This window comes from Meles meles, chromosome 1, assembly GCF_922984935.1.
Source record: "Meles meles chromosome 1, mMelMel3.1 paternal haplotype, whole genome shotgun sequence".
NCBI classification, from domain to species: domain Eukaryota; kingdom Metazoa; phylum Chordata; class Mammalia; order Carnivora; family Mustelidae; genus Meles; species Meles meles.
In genome coordinates, this window is record NC_060066.1 from 104,850,188 (window position 1) to 104,873,072 (window position 22,885).

At 38.5% G+C, this 22,885-nt stretch overlaps 1 protein-coding gene across 1 annotated transcript in view; it reads right to left on the reverse strand.

The window, feature by feature from the left end:
- UBE2V2 (ubiquitin conjugating enzyme E2 V2) overlaps positions 1-22,370 on the reverse strand; it is a 65,531-nt gene extending 43,161 nt beyond the window's left edge. Inside the window, exon 1 of the mRNA XM_046010466.1 lies at positions 22,281-22,370. Coding sequence (XP_045866422.1) covers positions 22,281-22,296 — 16 coding nt within the window. The 5' untranslated portion in view covers positions 22,297-22,370. The remainder of the gene's footprint in view (positions 1-22,280) is intronic.
- Between the last annotated feature and the right edge of the window lie 515 nt (positions 22,371-22,885).

Below are 22,885 nucleotides of genomic sequence, written 5' to 3' on the forward strand. Positions count from 1 at the left end.
GTACTAGAAGTTCTAGCCACAGCAATCAGACTACAAAAAAGAAATAAAAGGCAATCAGATAAAGAAGTTAAGGAGGGTACAGTTAAGGAAGAAGTAAAACTTTCACTATTTGCGGAAAGGTATAGGTATAGGTAAGGGAGGTATACATAAGGAAGAAATAAAACTTTCACTATTTGCAGATGACATGATACTCTATACAGAAAACCTGAAAGCAAGTCCACCAAAACACTGCTAGAACTGATAAATGAATTCAGTAAAGTCACAGGATACAAAAGCAATGTACAGAAATCTGTTGCATCTCTATACACTAGTAATGAAGAAGAAAGAGAAGAAAGAGAAATTTAGAAAACAATTTCATTTTCAATTGTACCCAAAACAGTAAGATGTCTAAGAATAAACCTAACCAAAGAGGTCAAAGACCCATACTCTGAAAACTGATGAAAGAAATTCAAGACGACACTAAGAAATGGAAAAACATTCCACGCTCATGGACTGGAAGAAAAAATACTGTTAATTTGTCTATAATACCCAAAGCAATCTACACATTTAATGCAATCCCTATGAAAATACCAACAGCAATTTCCACAGAATTAGAACAAACAATTCTAAAATTTGTATGGAACAATAAAAGACCCCAAATAACCAAAGGAATCTTGAAAGAGAAAAATAAAACTGGAGGTATCACGATTACAGGCTTCAAGTTATATTACAAAGCTGTAGGGATCAAAACAGCATGGTACTGGCACAAAAATAAACAGATTAAAGAAAGAGAAAGAAAACCCCAGAAATAAACCTACAACTACAAACCTAAACCAACAATGCTTAATTCATCTTTGACAAAGTGGGAAATAGTATCCAGTGAGAAATCGTCTCCTCAACAAACAGTACTGGGAAAACTAGACAGTAACACACACAAGAAAGAAATTGGACCACTTTCTCAGATCCTACAAAAAATTCAAAATGGATTAAAGACCTAAATGTGTAAACTGCAAACATAAAAATGCTAAGAGAACAAAGCAGTAACTTCTTTCACTTGGGCCATATGAACTTTTTTCTAAATATGTCTCCTGAGGCAAAGGAAATAAAAGTAAAAACAAACTACTGAGACTAAATCAAAATACAAGTTTCTGCATATGAAGGAAACAATCAACAAAACTAAAAGGTAACCTATGGAATGGGAGAAGATATATCCAAATAACGTATCTGATAAAGGATTAGCATCCAAAATACATAAAGAACACCCAAAAAACAAATAATCGAATTAGGCAGAAGACATGAACACACAGGCATACAGATGGCCAACAAAGATGCTCAACATTACTTCCCATCAGGGAAATGCAAATCAGAAGTACAATTAGGTATCACCTTGCACCTGTCAGAATGGCTAAAATCCAACAAAAGAAACAACAGGTGTTGATGAGCATGTGGAGGGAAAAATAAAACAAAACAAAACAAAAACCCTCTTGCATTCCCGGTGAGAATGAAAACTGGTGCAGCCACTGTGGAAAACAGTATGAAGGTTCCCCAAAAACTGAAAAACAGAACTCCTCTATGATCCAGCAATCACACTCCTGGTTATTTACCCAAATAATACAGAAACACTAATCCAAAGGGATACATGCACCTCTATATTTACAGTATCTCTATTTATAGTAGCTACAATATGGAAGCACCTCAAGTGTCCCTAGATTGATGAATGGCTAAAGAAAATGGTGTATGTGTGTGAGAGAGAGATAATAAATATTATTTAGCCATAAAAAAAAGGAAGGAAATCTTGCCATTTGCAATGACATGGATGGTCCTAGAGAGTATAACGCTAAGCAAAATAAGTTAATCAGAGAAAGACAAATACCATGATTTCATATCTATATGTAACAGAAACAAACAAGCAAAAGGGAAATAAAAGAAACAGAATCAAGAACTTATAGAGTCTTAGAGAGAACTGATGGTTCCCAAAGGGGAGTGGGTAAGAAGACAGGTTAAATATGTAATGAGGTTTAAGAAGTGCACTTTGATCAGCACCAGGTGATCATGAAGTGTTGAATCACTATACTGTACACATGAAACTAATACAACACTACAAGTTTACTAACTGGAATTAAAATCAAAACTTAAAAAATAATAAAGTACATGAATTACACTAACAGTGTATAAATGAAAAAACAAGGCTAATAAACAACACACACACTATGGTTTTATTTATCAGAAGCTTTCAAATGTTCATCAATATAGACCCAAAGATAATCCACAAGTGATGCTTTAAATTCATTAGGCCTTTTTACCTTACAATGTTAATAGCAGAATATTTTAGTGGTCATTTAGAGGTCATTTAGAGGTCATTTTGTGTCACCACTTTACTGCCCTCTCTTTTGGATTATTTGCACTTACTTTCTTCCACACACCATCAGTGGAACTCCTAACTGAGTAGGTCTATCATCCTATTAGCTCTGACCACTGGTTCTTCAAAGGAATAAATCTGACTGAATCATTAATCCTCATTCAGAGTTCTTCACTCAGAAAAAAACCCCATTCCACAATTTTAACTGAGCCTACAATCCCACTAGCTTTTTCAAAACCAGCAATTACACTCCCACTATGAATACTATCATCAAAAATGTTAAGAATACAGGATTATTTACATCAAGGAATATGATTTACATTACAAAAAACTTTAGAATGGAATTATGTCCATCAGAGAGTATGAACTGGTAATACAAACATTGACTTAATATTGAAAGTTATATTTATATAAGTCACAGAAAAACACCAGAATATTATTTTGCTGAAATGAAGCTTTATCATGTACAGCAATTTCAACTTTTCTAAGCATTTTAAGAAATTGTGTAAGATTAAAAATTATTTCAATTTTTTTTAAGATTTTTTTTAACTTTATTTATTTGACACAGAGAGAGAGAGAGAGAGAGCATGGGGATCAGCAAGGGAAGATGGAGAAGCAGGCCCTCTCCACTGAGCAGGGAGCCCAACATGGGGTTCGATCCCAGTACCTGGGATCATGACCTGAGCAGAAGGCTAAGGCAGACAGACACTCAACCGACTGAGCCACCCAGGCACCCCTAAAATATACTTAAGTTTATAATAACTGCTTAATATTCAATTAAGAAAAGACAACACATGTTAACATGCTTATAGAACTCTGTAACTTAAAATCTGGTATATGGGTTGCCTGGTGGCTCTGCTGCTCCCCCTGCTTGTGCTCTGTCAAATAAATAAAATCATAAAATAAATAAATTATAAACAAATAAAATCTGATATGTATTCAGCTCACTGAAATGCTCTGTAATAGATTTCAAGTATTTTCTTTCATCTAAATCTAAGATAGCATAAACTATGATGGACTATTTTTTTTAAGATTTTATTTATTTGTAAGAGAGAGAGACAAAGCACATGAGCATACACAAGCACACAATCAGTAGGAGCAGTGGGCAGAGGGAGAAGCAAGCTCCTCACCAACCGAAGAGTCCAATGTGTGACTTGATCCCAGGACCCTGGGATCGTGACTTGAGCCAAAGACAGATGCTTAACTGACTGAGCCACCCAGGTGTCCCTATGAGGGACCATTATTAAGAAATTTAAAAAAAAAAATTTTTTTAAATTGAACACTACCAATTGAACTATACAAATACACCCATTTTAGATATTCAAATGTGTCTTAGAACTGATGAAACATGGGGTGCTTGAGTGGCTCAGTCAGTTGGGTATCTGCCTTCAGCTCAGATTGTGATCTTGGGGTCCTGGGATCAAGCCCCATGTCGGGCTCCCTCCTCAGCTGGGAGTCTGCTTTTCCCTCTCCCTCTGCCCCTCCACTCTGTTCATGATCTGTTATGCACAAATGCACTCTCTCAAATAAAATCTTAAAAAAAAAGAACTGATGAAACATGGTAAATAAAAACATCTGAAAAAAACAAAATTCAAGTCAAATATTGTTCATCTGAAGGAAAAGCCTCTGGAATACAGATTTTGTAAAGTATCTCAATTCTGTGTTTTGGGAGATGCATTATGCACAGAATATGAATTATGCTACTGGAACTCAAGGTTACAACCAAAACCACTCTGCCCCTAGACACTCCCAAAAAATTCTGCAACTATACGAATACAGTTATGTGCTGTATACTAAGTCAGCCAGGTAAGGAGAAAATAATGTGTTTATTTAATGAATGCACCTGAACATAAAATTTTTTAGTACTATTTTACTTCAGAAAAGTGAACTAAAAAGCAATTTATGAGCACAACATAATTTATAAAGAAGGAAAATTAGATTTTACTTAAACCATTTATTTTCTCATTATTAAATCACTTAAATAGAAAGTACTGTAAGAAAATGATGGCAATACACACTTGGTATATTTATGGCAGGTGCTTACCTTCGATCTTACTCTCAACACTTACAAACCAGTCCTGTAGCAGGTGTTGCTTATTCTGAATACCAACACAGAATCCTTTCCCCAAGGTTTTACACTCAGATGTCAGTGAAGACAACCACATAAGTGGATACATTCAACATTCAAACACAACAGAGTAAGCTGCTGAAGACTGCTCAGACACACTGAGATATATAAATATATCTCAGTGTGATAAACAAAAACAAAGGGAGAATACAAAAGTTACTATTCTCCAAGAAAGCAGCTAACGATGTTTATTCCAGAACTAGAAAAAGACCTGAGGAAGTCCCTTAGAATAAATTGAGAAGTGGAGGAAAGTTAGGTAATCTGCAATATACTGTGGTTCCTTTCTAGGATGAATTTCTAAGTTAAATTAAGAATGGCATACACTCTGGAAGATATGAGATCTTCTGATAGAGACCATTTAAATGAATATAACTGCTCTCCTATGAGCCCAATTAGTTTGCAATCAGAAAACCATATTAAGCAAAATAAGGAAATATCCCTCCAAATTGCTACTTATAAGGTAAGCACTTGAGAAAATTAAAAACTTTACAACTTAAGAGTTACTTCTCAGAAAATAACCACTTACATCAATACAGTTTAGTAAGCCACAACTGATAAATTAGGTAACAGGTGATACAAGCATAGATAACAAAGAGTAAGCCAATTTATGCACTGTGTATATTCTTTAAGAATATAAACAATTTGTTTATATTGTTTATATCACAATACTTAACTGAAAAATCTGCATCATAATTACAGTATTACAAATCTCAAACTGCTGAGAGTATGCCTTATTATCTGGCTATTTAGCTTTTTTAATGGGAAGGTTAAACCTTATACCTGGCAAGAGGGAGCTTGGACTCCTACAGTTCTCTGCCATATGATAAAGATGTAAAATAATCATAGCCAGATCATCAATTAGAAGTTACAGTATGTCACCATTTCTCCCCCTTTTGGCTAAAATCAACTGTAGAGTTTATGTATGTCAACCTGACATTTTTAAAACAAAGAATCAGCCTGACAATAAAATACATACCAAAAGCCATACTTTGCATCTTAATAACGTGGAAAGGATAATTGGACTTAATCAAAATTTAAAACTTTGGGTTTTAAAGGATACCATCAAAAAAGTGAAACAGTGGGGTGCCTGGGTGGCTCAGTGGGTTAAAACCTCTGCCTTCGGCTCAGGTCATGATCCCAGGGCCCTGGGATCGAGCCCCACATCTGGCTCTCTGCTCAGCGGGGAGCCTGCTTCCCTTCCTCTCTCTCTCTGCCTACTTGTGATCTCTGTCTGTCAAATATATAAATAAAATCTTAAAAAAAAAAAGTGAAACAGATAACCTACAAAATGGTAGAAAATATTTACAAACTATATATATAAAGAACTTGTATCACTATATAAAGAACTCTTACAACTCAACAAAAAAAAGCCTAATTTAAAAATAAGAATCTGAATAGACATTTCTTCAAAGACAATATACAAATGACCAATATGCACGTAAAAAGATGCTCAACATCATTAGTCACCAAGGAAATGCAAACCAAAACCACAATGAAGCACCACGTTACACATACCAGAATGGCTAGTCAAAAAGTCAGGCAGTTTATGTGACATGTGGAGAAATCAGGACTCTTATAAACCACTGGTGAGAATATAAAATGATCTCCCGTTGGAAACCAGTCTGATAGTTTCTCAAACAATTAAAAACAGAATTACCAGGGAGGAGCAAGATGACGGAATAAGAGAACTAAATTTCGTGTGGTACCAAGAATTCAGCTAATTACCAAACCATTCTGAACACCTACAAACTCAACAGGAAACCAAAGAAAATAGCAGCAATTCATAAACAGAAAAGCGACCACTTTCTGGAAAGTAGGACATGCAGAGAAGTGAAACCAAGGTGGTATTTGGGAAGACAGAATGTGGCAGGAGAGGGTCCCTCCATCACCGGCTACAGGCAAATGACAGAGAAACCAAGCATAAAATCAGAACTTTTACAAGTCTGTTCTGCTTAGAGACGTCACTCCTGTGGCTAAGCGGGGGTGGAACCCTCACTGGGACAGTGTGGCCACAGGACCCTCGGGGTCACAGAAAGACTGGGGGTGCCTGAGTGTGGCAGAGCTCCCAGGTATCAGAGCAGGGAAGCCAGCTGAGTCAAGGAAGGGGCTCTCAGCTAGGGGTTGCCATAAACACTGATCCACAGCACAGCTGGACCACTACTCGAGAAGGGATCCAACAACACCTGAGCACACCAGAGGAATCTGCTGGGTATGTAAACCCCAAACAGGTCGTGTGCCAGAGACAGAAATGCTCAGTCACAGGCCAGGTAAGCAAGGAGTGCAGCCAGAGACCAGGGAGACAAGAGTGATTGACTGTTTTTCTGTGAGGGCACACCAAGGAGTGGGGCCCCGAGTTCTCGTCTCCTCTGGGGCTGGAGACTGGGAGTCCACCATGTTCATTCTCAACTACCAAAGCTATACAGAAAGCTTTCAGGAAACAAAAGTTACTGAAAGCAAACCCTGACAAGGGCAGTGCAATTCCACCTCAGCAAGGACATTTGAGAATCACTGCAACAGGCCATTCCCCCAGAATAGTAGCAAGAATAACCAACTAAGACCAAGTTTACTGATCAATGAGAACCACAGAATACCAGGGCTGGGAGAATACAGCATATAGAATTCACAGCTTCTTCCCCATGATTCCTTAGTCTTTCAAAGTTAATTTTTTAAATTTATTTTTAAATATTTCTTTAATTTTTCTTCTCTCCTTTTCAAGCAACATCTTATCAATTACTTTTTTAAAAAAATCTTCAATTTCATTTTACAGTCACATTCTATCCCTTTGTTGTATTTAGCCTTATTTTTTGTATATACGTAAGCTTTTCTTTCTTTAAAATTTGGGATGCAGTTACTTCTAACAGACCAAAACATACCCCAAATCTACAGTATGGCTTTGTTTTAATCTCCAGCATAGTCACATTCTCTCCTTTTTTCTGTTTTGTTGTTGTTGTTGTTGTTTCTGTTTTTATTTTTTTCTTTATTTTCTCAACCAACTTATCTTACGAATTCCCTTTTTAAAATGTTTTTTAATTTTCTTCTTTACAGCCATATTCCATCTTACTTCTCCTTATTTTTACATATATATGTTTTCCTTTCCTTAAAATTTTGGGAAGCAGTTTCATCTAACAGACCAAAATACACCCAAAATCTAGTGTGTGGCTATCTTTTATTCATCACTCTGATCATACTCTCTTTTTTCCCCCATCCTTTCCCCCCCATGTTTCAGGTCTCTTCTGATTTGTTTAGAGTATATTTTTCTGGGGTTGTTGTTACCTTTTAGCATTTTGTTCTCTCATTCACTTATTCTTCTCTGGACAAAATGACAAAATGGAAAAACTCACCTCAAAAAAAAAAAAAAAAGGAACAAGAGGCAGTACCGACTGCCAGGGACCTACAATACACAGTAAGATGTCGGAACTAGAGTTTAGAATGATGATTATAAAGACAGGGGCTTGGAATAAAGCATAGAAGATACTAGAGAACAGAAAATACTAGCATAGAAGATACTAGAGAATTCCTTTCTGGAGAAATAGAAGAACTAAAATCTGACAAGTCAAAATGACGCACAAGTCAAAATCAGGTGCAATAAAAAATGGAGGCTCTAACTGCTAGAATAAATGAGGAAGAAATGAGAATTAGTGATATAAAAGACCAAATGATGGGGAATAAAAAAGCTGACCAAAACAGAGATAAACAACTACTGGATTGCAAGGGGAGACTTTGAGAGATAAGTGATACCATAAGATAAAATAGTATTAGAATAATTGTAATCCCAGAAGTAAAAGAAAGTGAGGTGCAGAAGGTATACCAGAGCAAATTATAGCAGAGAACTTCCCTAATTTGGGGAAGGAAACAGGCATTAAATCCAGGGGGCACAGAACCCCCCTCAAACTCAATAAAAATGGGTCAACACACCATCATCTAATAGTAAAACTTACAAGTCTCAGAGACAAAGAGAAAATCCTGAAAGCAGCACAGGACAAGAGGTCCATAACATACAACTGTAGAAACATTAGATTGGCAGCAGACCTATATCCAGAGAGACCTGGCAGGCCAGAAAGGGCTGGCATGGTGTACACAGAGCTCTAAATGGGAAAAATATGAATCCAAGAATAGTATATCCAGGTAGGCGGTCACTAAAAAGGAAGGAGAAATAAAAAGCTTCCAGGACAAACAAAAACTGAAAGAATTTGTGAACACCAAACCAGCCATATAGGAAATACTGAAAAGGTCCTCTAAGCAAAGAGAGAACCTAAAAGTAACACAGACCAGAAAGGAACACAGAAAATATACAGTTAACAGTCACCTTACAGGCAATACAATGACACTAAATTCACATCTTTCAACAGTTATCCTGAATGTTAATGGGCTAAATGCTCCAACCAAAAGACACGGTATTAGATTGGATTAAAAAAACCAAGACCCATCAATATGCTGTCTGCAAGAGACTCATTTTAGACCCAAAGACACCTACGAATTTAAAGTGAGGAGGTGGAAAACCATTTACCATGCTAATGGACATCAAAAGAAAGCTGGGGTGGCAATCCTTACACCAGACAAATTAGATTTTAAGCCAAAGACAATAATAAGAGATGAAGAAGGAAACTGTATCATACGTAAAGGGTCTATCCAACAAGAAGATCTAACAATTTTAAATATCTATGCTGCTAACATGGGAACAACCAATTATATAGGCCAATTAATAACAAAATCAAACACATAGATAATAATACAACAGTAGTAGGGGACTTTAACACCCCTTCACTTAAATAGACAGATCATCCAAGCAAAAGATCAACAAGGAAATGAAGGTTTTAAATGACACACTGGGCAAGATGGACTTCACAGATATATTCAGAACATTCCATCCCAAAGCAACAGAATACACACTCTTCTCTATTGCACATGGAACATTTTCCAGAATAGAACATATCCTGGGTCACAAATGAGGTCTCAACCAAGTACCAAAAGACTGGGATCATTCCCTGCATATTTTCAGACCACAATGCTTTGAAACTAGAACTCACTAAAGTGGGAAAGAACTCAAATCCATGGAGGGTAAAGAGCATCCTACTAAAGAATGAACGGGTCAGCCAGGAAATTAAAGAAGAATTTTTTAAAATTCATGGAAACAAATGAAAATAAAAGCACAATAGTTCAAAATCTTTGGGATGCAACAAAGGTGGTCCTCAGAGGAAAGCATGTAGCAATACAAGCCTTTCTCAAGAAAGGTCTCAAATACACAACCTAACCCTACATCAAAGGGGCTGGAGAAAGAACAGCAAACAAAACCTAAACCCAGCAGGAAAAGAGAAATTACAATAAAGATTAGAGCAGAAATCAATGAAATAGTAACCAAAAGAACAGGAGAACAGACCCACAAACCTAGGAGCTGGTTCTTTGAAACAATCAATAAGAATGAAAAAAACCCTGGCCAGATGTATCAAAAAGGAAAGAGGAAGGACTCAAATAAATAAAATCACAAATGAAAGCAGAGAGATCACAACCAACACCAAAGAAATACAAACAATTATAAGATATTATAAGGGGCACCTGGGTGGCTCAGTGGGTTAAAGCCTCTGCCTTCGGCTCGGGTCATGATTCCAGAGTCCTGGGATGGAGCCCCACATCAGGCTCTCTGCTCAGCAGGGAGCCTGCTTTCTCCTCTCTCTCTTCCTGCCTCTCTGCCTACTTGTGATCTCTGTCTGTCAAATAAATAAAAATCTTTAATTAAAGAAAAAAGATATTATAACTGTATGCCAGCAAATTAGACAATCTGGAAGAAATGGATGCATTTCTAGAGACATATAAACTACCAAAACTGAAAAAGGAAGAAACAGAAAACCTGAGAAGACCCATAGCCAGTAAGGAAACTGAAAGAGTCATCAAAAATCTCCCAACAAGCAAGAGCCCAGGGCCATATGGTTTCCCAGGGGAATTCTACCGAAGATTTAAAGAATACTTATTCTCCCTAAATTGTTCCAAAAAAATAGAAATCAAAGGAAAACTTCCAAACTCATTTTATTAAGCCCGCATTACCTTGATCCCAAGACCAGATAAAGACCCCATCAAAAGGAGAATTACAAACCAATATGCCTTGATGAACATGGATGCAAAAATTCTCACCAAAAACTAGCCAATAGGATCCAATAGTACATTAAAAGGATTATTCACCACTACCAAGTGGGATTTATTCCTGGGCTGCAAGGTTGGTTCAACATCCGCAAATCAATCAATGTTATACAACATGTTATTAAAAGAAAGAACAAGGGGCACCTGGGTGGCTCAGTGGGTTAAAGCCTCTGCCTTTGGCTCAGGTCATGATCCCAGGGACCTGGGATCGAGCCCCACATCAGGCCCACATGGGGCTCTCTGCTCGGCAGGGAGCTGGCTTCCCCCTCTCTCCCTGTCTGCCTCTCTGCCTACTTATGATCTCTCACTCTGTCAAATAAATAAATTTTTAAAAAAAATGAAAGAACAAAAGGCATATGATACTCTCAACAGATGTAGAAAAAGCATTTCAAAAGTGCAGCATCCTTTTTTGACTAAAATTCTTCACAGTGTAGGGCATATCTCAATATGATAAAAGCCATATAAGAAAACCCACAGCAAATTATCATTCGCAAAGGGGAAAAACAGAGCTTTCCCCTAAGGTCTGGAACACAGCAGGGCTGTCCACTATCATCATCCTATTGAACACAGTACTGGAAGTCCTAGCCTCAGCAATCAGACGACAAAAAGAATCAAAGGGCATCCAAATCAGCATAAAAGAAATCAAACTCATTCTTGGCAGATGATATGATACTTTATGAGGAAACCCAAAGGACTCCACCCAAAAACTGCCAGAACTCACACAAGAACTCAGTAAAGTGTCAGGATACAAAAAAATCAATGCACAAAAATCAGGTGCATTTCTATACACCAACAACAAGACAGAGAAATTAAGGAGTCAATCCCATTTACAACTGCACCCAAAACCATAAAATACCTAAGAATAAATCTAACCAAAGAAGCAAAGAATCTGTACTCAAAAAACTATAGAATACTCAAGAAAGAAATTGAATAAGACAAAGAAATGAAAAAGCATTCATGCTCATGGACTGGAAGAACAAATACTGTGAAAATGTCTGTGCTACCTAGAGCAACCTACATATTTAATGCAATCCCCATCAAAATACCATCAACTCTTTTCAATGAAATGGAACCAAAAAAATCCTAAAATTTCTATGGAATCAGGAAATACCCTGAATAGCCAGAGGAATGCTGAAAAAGAAAACCAAAGTTTGTGGCATCAAATTCTGGACTTCAACCTCTATTACAAAGCTGTAATCATCAAGACAATATGGTACTGGTACAAAAACAGACACATAGATCAATGGAACAGAACAAACCCTCAACTCCTGAACTTCAACAAAGCAGGAAAGACCATCTAGTGGAAAGAAGACAATACCTTCAACAAATGCTGTTGGGAAAATTGGATCGTCACATGCAGAAAAATGAAACTGGACCGTTTCCTTACACCACACACAAAAACAGTCTCCAAATGGATGAAAGACCTAAATGTGGGACAGTAATCCATCAAAATCCTAGAGGGGAACACAGGCAGCCACATCTTCAATCTGGGCCACAGCAACTTCTTCCTAGAAATACTGCCAAAGGCAAAAATGAACTACTGGGACTTCATCAAGATCAAAAGCTTTTGCACAGCAAAGGAAAGAGTCAACAAAACCAAAAGACAACAGACAGAACAGGAGAAGATATTTGCAAATGACCTATCAGATAAAGGGTTAGTATCCAAAATCTCTAAAGGATTTATCCAACTCAACACCCAAAGAAATGAAGAATCCAACCAAGAAATGGGCAGAAGGCATAACCAGACACCTCTACAGAGAAGACATCCAAATGGCCAACACATGAAAAAGTGCCCAACATCACTCGGCATCAGGGAAAACAAATCAAAACCACAGTGAGATACCACTTCACACCAGTGAGAATGGCTAAAATTAACAAGTCGGGAAACAACAGATGTTGGTGAGGATGTGAAGAAAGGGGAACCCTCTTACACTGTTGGTGGGAATGCAAGCTGGTGCAGCCACTCTGGAAAACAGTATGGAGGTTCCTCAAAAAGTTGAAAATAGAGCTACCCTACAACCCAGCAATTGCACTACTGAGTATTCACCCTAAAGATACAAATGTAGTGATCTGAAGGGCACGTGCACCTGAATGTTTATAGCAGCAATGTCCACAATAGCCAAACTATAGAAAGAGCCTAGATGTCCATCAACAGATGAATGGACAAAGAAGATGTGGTGTTTGTGTGTGTGTATGTGTATATATGCGTGTGTGTTAATGTATGTATATACACACACACACACACACACACACACACACAGGAATACAATGCAGCCATCAAAAATGAAATATTTCCATTTGCACTGAGGCATAAACATATATATACACATCACACACAATGGAATACAATGCAGCCATCAAAAATGAAATATTTCCATTTGCACTGATGTAGATAGAACTAGAGGGTATTATATTAAGTGAAATAAGTCTATCAGAGAAAGACAATTATATCATCTCACTGATATGAGGAATTTGAGAAACAAAACAAGATCATAAGGGAAGGGATATAAAAATCAAACAAGATGAAACCAGAGAGGGAGACAAACCATAGAAGGCTCTTAATCTCCGGAAACAAACTGAGGCTTGCTGGAGCAAGATGGGTGGGAGAGACAGGGTAGCTGGGAGATGGGACACTGGGGAGGGCACTGCTATGGTTAGCGCTGTGAACTGTGTAAGACATGAATCATAGACCTGTACCCCTGAAATAATAATAAAAATTAAAATATAATTAAAAATAAATAAATAAAAATAATTACCATATGATCCAGCAATTGTACTCCTAGATATTTCCCAGACGAAATGAAAACATACATGCACGCAGAAACTGGCTCACAAATGTTTATAGCAGTATTATTCACAATAGCCAAAAAGTGGAAACAATCCAAATCAACAATGAATAATAAATCAAATGTGGTATATATAGATATATAAACAATGTATTATTCAGCCATTAAAAGGAATGCATAAGAACTGATAAATGCTACATCAATGAACCCTGAAAACATTATACTAATTGAAAGAAGTCAGACATAAAAGACCACATATTCTATGATTCTATTCACATAAAGTCCCAGAATGGGTAAATCTACAGAGACAGAACATAAATTAGTGGTTGCAGGGGCTAGAAGGAGACAACAAAGGGATAGGATGATGAGGATTAAAGGATACAGGGTTTCTGAGGCAATAAAAATGTTCTAAGGTGATTGTTGTTAATGGTTGCACACATCTGCAAACATACCAGAAAACAATAAATTGTACACATAGGTCAACTGTGCGGTCGTGAATTCTATCTCAACAAAGGTTTTCGGGAAAAAAAAAATTAAATAGAAAAGAACTCCCTGAAACTAAACTCAGTATTCACTTATGATTCCATCTCCCAGAAGCTTCAGCTTTCTCAGTGATCCATCACTCAAAGGTGTACTGAAGGCCCTCACGGGGAAGACTGGCCTTTTTCCAAAGCCTGGATTTTTTTTTTCTTTTTAAAGATTTTATTTATTTATTTGACAGAGAGAGATCACAAGTAGGCAGAGAGGCAGGCAGAGAGAGTGAGAGGGAAGCAGGCTCCCCGCCGAGCAGAGAGCCCGACGCGGGACTCGATCCCAGGACCCCGAGATCATGACCCGAGCCGAAGGCAGTGGCCTAAACCACTGAGCCACCCAGGCGCCCCCTTTTTTTTTTTTTTTTTAAGATTATTTTAGAGAAACAGAGAAAGTACACAAATAGGGGGAGGGGCAGAGGAAGAGGAGAAGCAGACACCCCGATGAGCAGGAGCATGATGCAGGGCTCATGATGCAGGGCTCAATCCCAGCCAGGATCCCAGATCATGACCTGAGCCAAAGGCAGCCATTTAACCAACTGAGCCACACAGGCACCCCAGGACCCTGGATTTTAGAAACCATTTCAAAACCCCACGGGAGAATAAGGAGTCAGGTTACATAGCTGTTGCCAGTCTTCCCAGTCCCACAGCTTGCAACCAGGTTCTTCCTACCCAGTGAACATGCACAGTCCTGTGCAGAGGCACCCTATTTGGAGAAGTAGTTAAGAGAAGAATGGGAGAAGGGAGAGTCAGTATTAAACCTCCTGAAGGGCCACCTTATGAGCAATATGGAAATGTTTAAGACAACTCATCAGGTTATGCTTCCTAACTCTGATAGAGATGAGTATCTATAAACCTCCTAGCACTCCCAATAACCTCCCCTCCCATCCCACTCCCAAAATAAGCTCAAAGGAAAAATGCCAGCTATTGTAAGAATCATCAAGGAAAACAATTACTATGTGTATTTGCCTGCAATACCAAATTCGTACGTGCACACACACACACACACACACACAAAATGTATAAATGTTAACAAGATTTAGCTATTAATATCAACTGTCTTAATTTTTTTGTTATTCTTTCAACATAATCATTTACACCTTAGTTTTAATTACTTATAACGCTATTACACTCATTGAAGTGTCCTGTCTTGATCCTTAATGGCATTTATTTAGGAAATCACAGTTAAGTTTCTACAAAATAAAAGCAAACAAAAAGTTTACAGAATACAGTGTCATAAAGTAGTAGTATCAAAGAACTTGAAAGCAAGAAACTAGCTCTGGACTCAACATCTAGCTAAATAATTTTGTAAAAGTCATTTCATGTCTGGATTAACATTGCTCATCTGTAAAATGAATTTGGCCCAGAGTCTAGAAAATTCATAACATGCTTTCCATTAGAACTAGTAATTCAAAAAAACATATGTAAAGTAGGCCTTAAGGATTTCTCTCCTGTGGCCTGAAACTGTGCTGAGTTCTAACTTAAACTAAATATAATATCTGCTCTTACACAAATCAGTGAGACTTTATAAATAAGAGTTAAGTCACTCACAAACACCAGTCCTGAAGTTCCTTCAAATATTTATTTTTTAATATATTTTATATGTTATATATAAAATATATTATGTTATATTATATATTTTCATATATATTTATAATTATCAAATATCTGAAGGTAATAATGTTACCTCAAAGACTTACCTCTTTAAAAAAATCAACTATATTTGAAACAATCTTTTGAACACTGAATTTTATTCCATTTTTTCTAGTCTACAAGCCTCATGTATCCACTTCAAAATTTTGTGTCAAGCAGCTTCCTATAAAATTGTCAAGTAGATGTCTCCGCTAACGATAATCTTTGCTTTCCATAGTTTCCAATTGCATGACCTTCAGTTAGCATCGTTTAAGTAACACACCAGTTCCCCAACAACACGGATGAAGCTTCAGTTAGCAGTCTCCTGTGGGTAACTGCATTAAGTACAAACTTTGCTGCTAGCTCCCTAGTCCACAAATCCTATGTAAATAATAGATGAGCATCCTAACCAGAGGCCAATCCCTTCACGTCTTTCAAAATCTGCTGATGCACAGACTGCACATCTGTTACATACAGACAGCAATGCTTATAATAGTGTTATACTTATAATAGTATAAGTATACTGCCTCCCTGTGTGCCAGTGATAAACTCATGTGATATTCTCACTTTTTTTAAGACTGTATTTATTTACTTGAGAGAGAGACAGTATGAGAAGAGACAGCACAAGGGGGTGGGGTGCACCAGGAGAGAAGCAGACTCCCCACCCAGCAGGGAACCAGATGCAGGGCTCAATCCTAGGACCCTGAGATCATGACCTGAGCAGAAGACAGACACTTAACCCACTGAACCACCCAGGCACCCAAACCCATGAGACACTCTATAAAAATAGCCAAAAAAGGAAATTAGCCAACAAAGATCAAAGTACAGCAAAGAAATGAAAACTGAAAGTTCAGTAAGAACAAAAACTGGTAACACTGAAGTGAAATGTGAATCAGATGAAAATAGTTAAGAAGAAAAACTCGACCATAAAGTGTAGACTGTAGACAGGCTGTAGATGAACAGACATATAAACTTTGTGAATGAAAGCTTATGCATGTATATGAGAGAAGTAATTTAAGAAAAGGATGACAATGTTCCAGAGAAAGTAAAGCACTTCACAATCAACAAAGTCGCAGATTACTTCCTAACATGGAAAGCACAACGGATAAAATACTGGAAATGATTCCATCTTAGAAGTAGGACAATTTATCAAAGCACTGAAAAGATGCTTGCCCCGTCATAGTTCTATTACTCAGAGAAAAGAACTGTCCATTTTTTTTTTAATTCACCTGTATGGGTGGTCTGAGTACATGTTTTTGTCTGTTGGTATATATATATATGTTTAAAAAATAATATTTGTGTTTACTGCAAAAAAAAAAAAAATGCTTGCCCCACATTATATTAGAAAACAGAAGCACTGTTCAAACTACTCCTAACAAGTATTTTTAAAAAAATAAAACACTCTAATTCTTAATGTCTCATGTTAAGAGTACTAAACAAATATTAGTTTTGTAATTTTTTTCATTTTCCTATATACTTGTAACCACAGGAAGAGTTTTTAATGTCTGAACAAACATTTTCAAAGGTCACAGAATAATAATTTTTCTTACTTAACCAAATTGTTTTGGGGGCACCTGGGTGGCTCGATCAGTTAAGCATCTTACTTTGGCTCAGGTCATGATCTCAAGGCATTGGGATCAAGCCTCATCAGGTTCTGTGCTCAGCAGGGAGTCTGCTTGTCCCTCTTCCTCTCCCTATGCCCCCGCCAACTCATGCTCTCTCAGTCTCTCTCTCAAAAAAATAAACAAACAAAATCTTTTTTTATTTTTTTAAAAGATTTTATTTATTTATTTGACATAGAGAGATCACAAGTAGGCAGAGAGGCAGGCAGGGAGTCTGCTTGTCCCTCTTCCTCTCCCTATGCCCCCGCCAACTCATGCTCTCTCAGTCTCTCTCTCAAAAAAATAAACAAACAAAATCTTTTTTTATTTTTTTAAAAGATTTTATTTATTTATTTGACATAGAGAGATCAGGCAGAGAGGCAGGCAGAGAGAGAGAAGCAGGCTCCCTGCCAAGCAGAGAGCTAGATGTGGGACTCAATCCCAGGACCCTGAGATCATGACCTGAGCCAAAGGCAGTGGCTTAACCCACTGAGCCACCCAGGCACCCCAAACAAACAAAATCTTAAAAAAAAAAAAAAAAAAGTGCGGGGACGCCTAGGTGGCTCAGTGGGTTGAGCCTCTGCCTTCAGCTCAGGTCATGGTCTCAGGGTACTGGGATCAGTCCCACATCTGGCTCTCTGCTCAGCAGTGAACCTGCTTCCCCCTTTCTCTGCCAGCTCCTCTGCCTACTTGTGATCTCTCTCTCTGTGTCAAATAAATAGATAAAATCTTTAAAAAAAAAAAAAAAGTGCTTTGAACAGTTTCAGTTTGAATGGTCATTTTTACCACTCTGTAGTACTGTGCAAAGGGATGGCTGCCTGTATAATAAGGTTGTATCATTTAATCATATTGTCAAGAGCAAACATGTATCAAGAGTATGCAGGTTCCTAATGGACAAAGAAAAATCTATCAGGCCAGTTAGTAAAGTCTCAAGAGGAAAATGCACTTACTGGACTACTGCAATTCGGTTCTATTGTTTAGTTCCCAGATTGTAGGTTGTAATTTACATATGCAGATCTCTTCTGTTCCAATCCCCAGATTCTGCCCATTTGTCTTCATCTTAAAGATGGGGAAAATCATGTTGTCCAACCTTTTCATAGAAAGGATGGGGAAAGCAAGGCTTAAGAGACTCAGTGGCATGCCTATCATGCCTCAGTAATCTATCAGGGGGTAGCAGAGAAATTAAAACAATGCTAATCTAGTTCTCGTTCCTGTATACACAATGCTGTCCACCTCTGAAGGAGGTAATTAGTTAAGTTTTATTTTGGTTTTGTTTTCCAACCATATGGCTTACAAAGACCCACTATCAAAGAAAAAAAGACACCATTTTTTCCTGAACCTCTCATTAAAGATATTTTACAATCATCAGCATTCAGAGACTAGAACTGTGTAACACTACTGTAACTTAAGTGACAAGAGATTTTTTTTTTTTTTTAATTTATCCATTTGACAGACAGAGATCACAAGTAGGCAGAGAGGCAGGCAGAGAGAGAGGGGGAAGCAAGCTCCCCGCTGAGTAGAGAGCCAGACGCGGGGCTCGATCCCAGAACCCAGGGATCATGACCCGAGCCGAAGGCAGAGGCTTTAACCCACTGAGCCACCCAGGCACACCGTGACAAGAAATTTTAAAATTTTTCATATTACAATGTATCCCAGACGGGATCCTGAGACAGAAAATGTCCATTAGTTACTCTAATGTACAATCTTCTATGTACTATCTTCACAACTTCCCCTAAAACTAAAACTATTCTAGGGCACCTGGATGGCTCAGTGCTTTAAGCCTCTGCCTTTGGCTCAGGTCATTATCTCTGGGTCCTGGGATCAAGCCCCGCATCGGGCTCTCTGCTTAGCAGGGAGCTTGCTTTCCCCCCTCTCTCTCTGTTCGCCTACTTGTGATCTCTCTGTCAAATAAATAAATAATATCTTAAAAAAAGAGAGAATGAGAGAGAAGAGAGAACATGGCAGGGGGGAGGGTCAGAGGGAGAAGCAGATTCCCTGCTGAATAGGGAACCCTATGCGGGACTAGATCCTGGGACTCCAGGATCATGACCTGAGCCGAAGACAGTTGCTTAACCAACTGAGCCACCCAGGTGCCCCCCAAAAAAAATTTTTTTGAAGTACTACACAAACTTTTTTATCTATGTCTTTTCTTAGTGCTGGGATATAATTAAGTTTTTTAATCAAAGATACTAAATGTACTAATAAATTTCTATTCCTTGAAGTAGTTTTTCTTAAGCTATGTCCTCTGAAATCCTCTTGAACCCCAGAGGCAACTATGCCTCTTGGAAAAGGGGAACCCAGGCAGTGGGTCTCTACCATAGCCCCATTTCCATTCATAAGAAGAATCTTAACAGTCTGAAACAAAGATTCTGCTAGAATGAAAAGTGTGAAAGTCACTCTTAAGCATAAAAGGGAGTAAGGTTCATGATTTGAGGAATATTCCAAATTCACAATTCCTCATAACGGAAAGAACATTAGACTGAGAACAAAAAAACCGCAAACTATAATCTTCAATCTATCACTATGTATATATAATCTTGTATTTCTTTAGGCCTCAGTCTTCTCATCTGCAAAGTAAGAGAACCAATAGTTCCCATTCTAATCAGAATTTTTTCTCCCTAATTTTCTTCTAATAAGAGGAAGGGTAAAAGTATATGACTTAGATACCACACATTAAAATATACTGCCTTAGAAAAGATCAAAAAATATTTGTCAGGTGTCTCTTCTTTTTGGCCTACCAAATAACCATTTTTATCCAAGATTATTTTGTCTATGTACATTTCTAAATGATTCTCTTTTTTCAAAGTTTATTTCTTTTTTTTAGTAATCTCTACACCCAAAATGGGGCTTGAACCCAAGACTACGAAATCAAGAGTTCCATGCTCAGACTGAGCCAGCCAGGCACCCCAAAACATGTACATTATTACATCCATCTAGCTCATCTCACTTTAAATTTCAAGTTACATCAGGTTTATTTCACAAATATACAGACTGTTTCCCTTCCATGCCACCAAGAAGCAAATACAGAAATATAGTTAACAGGAAGTATAATTTAAAAAGCCCAGGTTAAAGCCTCTGCCTTCAGCTCAGGTCATGATTCAGGGTCTTGGGATCACGCCCCGCATCCAGCTCTTTGCTCAGCGGGAAGCCTGCTTCCTCCTTTCTCTCTCTCTGGCTGTCTCTCTGCCTACTTGTGATCTCTGTCTGTCAAGTAAATATATAAAATCTTAAAAAAAAAAAAAAAAAAAAGGCCCAAAGCTGCTTCTGCACTCCCTCTCAAGTCAATAATACTGTCAATAATGTAAGGCACAGGGCGCCTGGGTGGCTCAGTGGTTTGAGCCGCTGCCTTCGGCTCAGGTCATGATCTCGGGGTCCTGGGATCAAGTCCCGCATTGGGCTCTGCTCCGCAGGGAGCCTGCTTCCCTCTCACTCTCTCTGCCTGCCTCTCTGCCTACTTGTGATCTCTCTCTGTCCAATAAATAAATAAAATCTTTAAAAAAAAAATTGTAAGGCACATAAAATGAATAGAATAGTGACATTTACCAGGGCAAGTTTTTAGCAGTAGTTTCAAAATGAATTTCAGTGGTTTAAGAAAGCCCAAATGCCTAAATTACATCCTTATTAATTATGCTAAGTCTTCAAATTTCATAAATCTAAGAACAGTGAAAATGTAACATTGTGATGCTGAAGTATAAACCAGAAAATAAAGGCATTCGATGTATAAGGAAATTTGCCAATAATCAGCAACATCTTTATAATTTATATTATAAAATGTCTAAAAGTGACTTAAAAACTAAAAGTGGTTAGCGAAAAATATCTGCCATTAATATCATCTAATATTTGGTTTTTCCAAAATATCTCCACACTTTCTTATAGGTATAATGTTAGGGGGAAAAAATCATGTTTAAATAAATAATGCTATCCGCAAAATGAAAACTATCAAATTAAAATGCATTATTTTATTATTAAATTTTCAAGAACCCATAGGTACTAAGCACAATTCTTAAAAAGATATGACCCATTCAAAAGCGCACTGGATTTCAAACAGGTGTAACAGTAAACTCTCATTTTTTAAATAATCCTTTACTAGTTCGCTCTGACCTCAAGTATATTTCCCAACGCCTAAACTGTTAAGGATCTCATCACCTATGACATCCGTAAATAAAGATGAGCCTTAAAAGACACATTAAAATGTATGTTGAATGTATTCTGAGAGGTATTACAAGTTACAGTAATATACAATGCAACCATTTTTTAGCCAATATAGGTTTAAAAATTCGTTCTCTTATGCAATGACGGCGTGAAAAATTAAATCACACTGTTCAATAACCTGGTTTCAATGACTAAGAAAAATGAAAGAACAAAAGCGTATGTTTAAGTAGTCAAACTTAACATTTACATTTTTAACTTTTAAAATGGTCATGCTTCGAAAATTTCAGCGTTAATATTTAATTTCAAAGTCTGTGCTCATTGGGAACCAAACATTGTACACCGTACAAGAGAACAGCTGAACAGCCTATCTAAAACAGCACTGCTTCAATTAGCTTTTCCTTGCTCCATGCTTTTTACTTGCACTAGTTTTGTATTCAAATGAATAAAAAGACAACACGTATTCAGTCAAGTAAGAATAGTCATCATTTCTCCGCTATTACAAAGAGCAACAGTCCTCTTCTTAGTGCTCTTCTCCTCCACCCATATAAAGGCAAGTCCAAGAGAACGTAATCCCCACTCTTACCCCTTACCCCGAAACCCTTCCGTGCCTAAGGTTGACACCGCCCACCATGGGGCCTCCTCTCCTCCCTCCCACACGGTCTTCCGCTCCCGCAATCAGACCCGCACCCGCCAGACCCAGCTAGTGCGCCCGCGCCGGAGCCACCCCGCCCCCGGCCCGCGGGCGCGCGGCCGACGCGCAAGCACAACCCGCCGCCCCCGACGGCCGCCCCGGGCCCTCAGCGCCGGCGCCCTGCCCGCCCGGACCCTCCCCGCTCCCGGGCTTCGCTCCACAGGGAGCCAGGTGTCCGAAAAGGCGCACTCCAGATTCTCCCATACAGTCAGGGCTCGGCCGCCAAAAGCAGGCAGAGGGGCAAAGCCAGGCTGGAGTGGGAATGCAGGCAGCCCAACCCGGGAACCGACCTGTGGAGACCGCCATCTTCTCCTGCAGCCCGACGCAGCCGCCTACACGCACAGCGACGTCAGCGCCACTTCCGGGAGCGCGCTGCCCCGCCCCTCGCCCGCCGCTTCCCGGAGTGCGTCAAGTGGGCTCCGCCCCCGGAGGCCTTCTCTCAGGTCACCTAAGCCCAAAGGTATGCTGGAGTTCTTGGCTCTGTGGGTGGCTTCTTAAGATGCCACTCCTGGGGCGCCTGGGTGGCTCAGTGGGTTAAAACCTCTGCCTTCGGCTCAGGTCATGGTCCCGGGGTCCTGGGATCGAGCCCCACATCGGGCTCTCTGCTTGGCAGGGAGCCTGCTTCCTCCTCTCTCTCTATGCCTGCCTCTCTCCCTACTTGTGATCTATCTGTCAAATAAATAAATAAAATCTTTAAAAAAAAAAAAAAAAGATGCCACTCCTGATTCAAAGTAAAAATTAAAGAAAAAGTTTATTGGGACACCTTGTTGAGTTAGTTATCATAATGTAGAGCAAAAAGACAGAATATTTTTAAAATGCATGTGCAATGGAAGGGAGGGGAAATTTCTTTTTTCTTTTTTCTTTTTTTTTTTTAATTTTTAGAAGAGGCGTGTGC